Raw genomic sequence first — 3,119 nt, forward strand, 5'->3', positions numbered from 1 at the left:
CAAGGAGACTGAAGCCCTCCTATATAGCATTTAAATTGCCCACTTTTATGGCACTTGTTTGTCCTTTTGGAGCTTGATGGTTCTTGTTAGCTGTCTGTTCTGGCTGTGCGCTGAAGAGCATCTCGAGAGCACTTTGTTAAATACCTGCAGGGCTGTAAAACAAATACTGTAATTAGTAAAATAATTCTACTGTTTATAAACAAATGTTGCTGAAACGTACTTCAGTCTAAATTTAATATGGAACTTTTTTTTGAAGTGCTTCAAATTTTGAATACATTTGAATATTTATGGTCAGATCATCTCAGTTCATACACATGACAGCTGCTGACTATAGAGTTTTTTTCTGTTTTTTGAAAATATTGTAGTTTGAATAAATGCAACGCCACTGTAGTTAAAAAAACAAACTAATATAACACAAGAAGAATGAGTAAATTATCATAATTTTTAGGCAAACAGTCCTTTAATTACTGGAGGACCATATTATGGTCGTTTTACCATAAGCTTGAGATATAGCTAATAATTAATACAGTGCTTTGATGCAACCTGTATTTGTTAAAAGCGCTATATAATTAAAAATGATTGATTGATAATTTGAACTGAAAAATTTAACGAGTGCATGGGCGAATTGTTCTCAAAATCCGTAAGATGTATTTATAAAATAGGTTGAATATCCATTTAATGCTGACTTTAAGTTTTAATAACTAGTAGTGAAATAGTTTGTAATGCCTTGAGTTTCAGTAAATGATGAAATAAGTCCACTTTAAACCTGAAGAGAGTTGTTTCATACATAGGCTGTCCGGATTAGATGCCGTTATGAAATGTCTTCTTAGTGCCTATTACCATGATGCTATATTGAAGAAAGATTAAATCCTAATTCATGTTTTCCTTGTCCGCAGCGCATCTCTGGCAGCGGTGTCCCGAATGGATCGAGTTTATTGCCGTAGTGGTTACCGACCTCCAATGGCTTCTCAACTGTATCTTCTACTTCTGGATCAACCACAGCTTCAGAAGGAAATTCCATTTGGTTCTCCAGAGACTGTGTCTAGGACTGTGTCCGGTTCTGGCGGCGATTCGAGCCGCGTCAGCTCTGTGGAGTCCTCCGCGGTTCCGGATGGAGCGTTAACGGTATCCACTCTCCATGAGCGGTTTTCTAGCGTGTCTTCCACCTCGCGCTCTGCTCATGCCGGCTCAAACCAACATGCGTGAACCAGAGCCGGCTTGAGGTTCCTTTTAGCCCCGTGATCCGATGAAGTTTTAAAGCTCTGGTGAAGTTGAGTCATCACGAAGTCTCGCTGACATGTCATTAACCTGCTCGGAAGGAGGTTATTCCTGCGAATGTCTTTTTAACCGTGTGTTAGCGCACAGAAACGATCCTATTTCCTTCATGCTCTTTTAGTTTAATGGCTATTTGTGCCTTTTTACTTCTTGATGGCACCTCATCGCATTCGCTCAGACTCGGTTTCTTGGCCTAATTGAAGCCTGGAAATGGTTTCGCGTTGTTGATCGCCACTCCGGTTAAACACACGAGAGCCTTGAAACATTTCCTTATCTGTTCGTAAACCCAATATCAAGCAGCTGTGGAAGTTTAACCTTTAAATCTCAGTTATGCAGTTTATGCAGAAGGAAGTAATTAGCCAGGTACGTAATGTAAAGTCAGATCAAATATGCCTTTTGGCTTTAACCTTTCTGTTTCATGACATTTTCATTGCATCTCTGAAGCAAACATTAATTTCGTGTTCGGCTAAGTAGGCTTTTTGGTCACTGTCAGATGTGGAGGGACGTGGCATGGCCAGCATTATCAAATTGTAAATATATAAAAAAAAAAAAAAAGAGAGAGGGCCGCAACGTACTGGAGCGGATGTCGAATAAGTCGTTGGCGCCCGAGGTGAAGCTTTTGTGCGTCTTTTTTTGGCTGTGTTGTAATAGCGTAACTGTAAATCAAAATTTTAAGCTTTAAGTTTTAGTTTAAGCACTTGTTACAGAATAATGCATTTCAATGGGGTGAGGAAAAAAACCACGTCCTGCGGTGGAGGGTGCTTATAAAGCAAGAGCTGTTAATGACCTGGGAGGTTATACAGCAGTACATTTATGATTGATTGCCAAGTTTTTGATGTGTAAATAATAATTTTTTTATATATGGATTACGAAAGTGTTTATATGAAATGTTAAAACTTCAATTTGTTGTAAAATATAAAATAAAGCGCCAAAGCCTATTTACTATTTAAAGCATCACTGCTTGTTTCAGCTGTTTGATTTAAAAATAAGGTCATAAATCATATTTTTAATTTACTGGTAGCACAGCGCTTGTGCTTTGTGGGATGGTAAGATGTTGTTGAGCTGTGGTAGCCGAGTCAATATACTTGTTCCTGTGTGAAAACCCACACATGAGCAGTCAGACGCGTAGCTTGACGCGTTATAGGAGTGAGGTTCTTCTTGACAGAGCAGGACTTCGCTCTGTTCTGCTGCGTGATACTTCACGAAGATGACATTTATAGTGCTTCGCTTTGACAATGAACCTTGAGGGCATTATATAGTAAGGGAAGCACAGAGTTTGCAGAAGATGTTCCCACATCCCGAATAAACTATATGCTGCGCTTTTGTTGGCAGTATACTCTACAGCTCGGAGGGCTCAGGGTTTCTTATGGGAGAGCTGGAGCTCATGCTGGGCAAATATATGTAATAGATATAGAGTTTGTATAATGACTGCAAAGCAAACTTTTTGTCCACAGGCGGTTGTTTTTATTAAAGGGGTTATGGTGAGCGTGCTCTATTTCAGGGTTTTCAGACTGGGGTATAGGACTAGGGCATTGCAAAATGTAAAGGGGGAAAAAAAGTAAAAGATTTGCTCAACCTTCACTTGTTCCAAACCAGACTTTCTCTTTTCTTCTGAACACAAAAAGATAACTGGGCTAATAAACTGTTGAGGGTAGCTACTGACTTCATGGTATGGAAAAATATGGATTATCGAGCTGTTTGGTTGAAGCATTTTTCAAAATATGTTATGTTCAATAGAAGAAAGAAACTCGTTACAGGTTTAGAAAAGTGAAGGGTGAGCCAATTATGACTTTATTTTTTTAATTTGATATTACGGTTTCATTTATCATTCTTTTGTAAATATG

The 3,119-nt window shown here is 38.7% G+C and overlaps 1 protein-coding gene across 1 annotated transcript in view; it reads left to right on the plus strand.

Annotated features, from left to right (window-relative positions):
- zgc:162592 (uncharacterized protein LOC561993 homolog) overlaps positions 1-1,274 on the plus strand; it is a 3,224-nt gene extending 1,950 nt beyond the window's left edge. Inside the window, 3 exon segments of the mRNA XM_043243236.1 lie at positions 897-1,055; positions 1,058-1,166; positions 1,168-1,274. Of these exon segments, the coding sequence (XP_043099171.1) occupies positions 897-1,055; positions 1,058-1,166; positions 1,168-1,222 (323 nt within the window). The 3' untranslated portion in view covers positions 1,223-1,274.
- The last annotated feature ends 1,845 nt before the right edge of the window (positions 1,275-3,119 follow it).

Source organism: Puntigrus tetrazona, chromosome 7 (genome assembly GCF_018831695.1).
Source record: "Puntigrus tetrazona isolate hp1 chromosome 7, ASM1883169v1, whole genome shotgun sequence".
Taxonomy (NCBI): domain Eukaryota; kingdom Metazoa; phylum Chordata; class Actinopteri; order Cypriniformes; family Cyprinidae; genus Puntigrus; species Puntigrus tetrazona.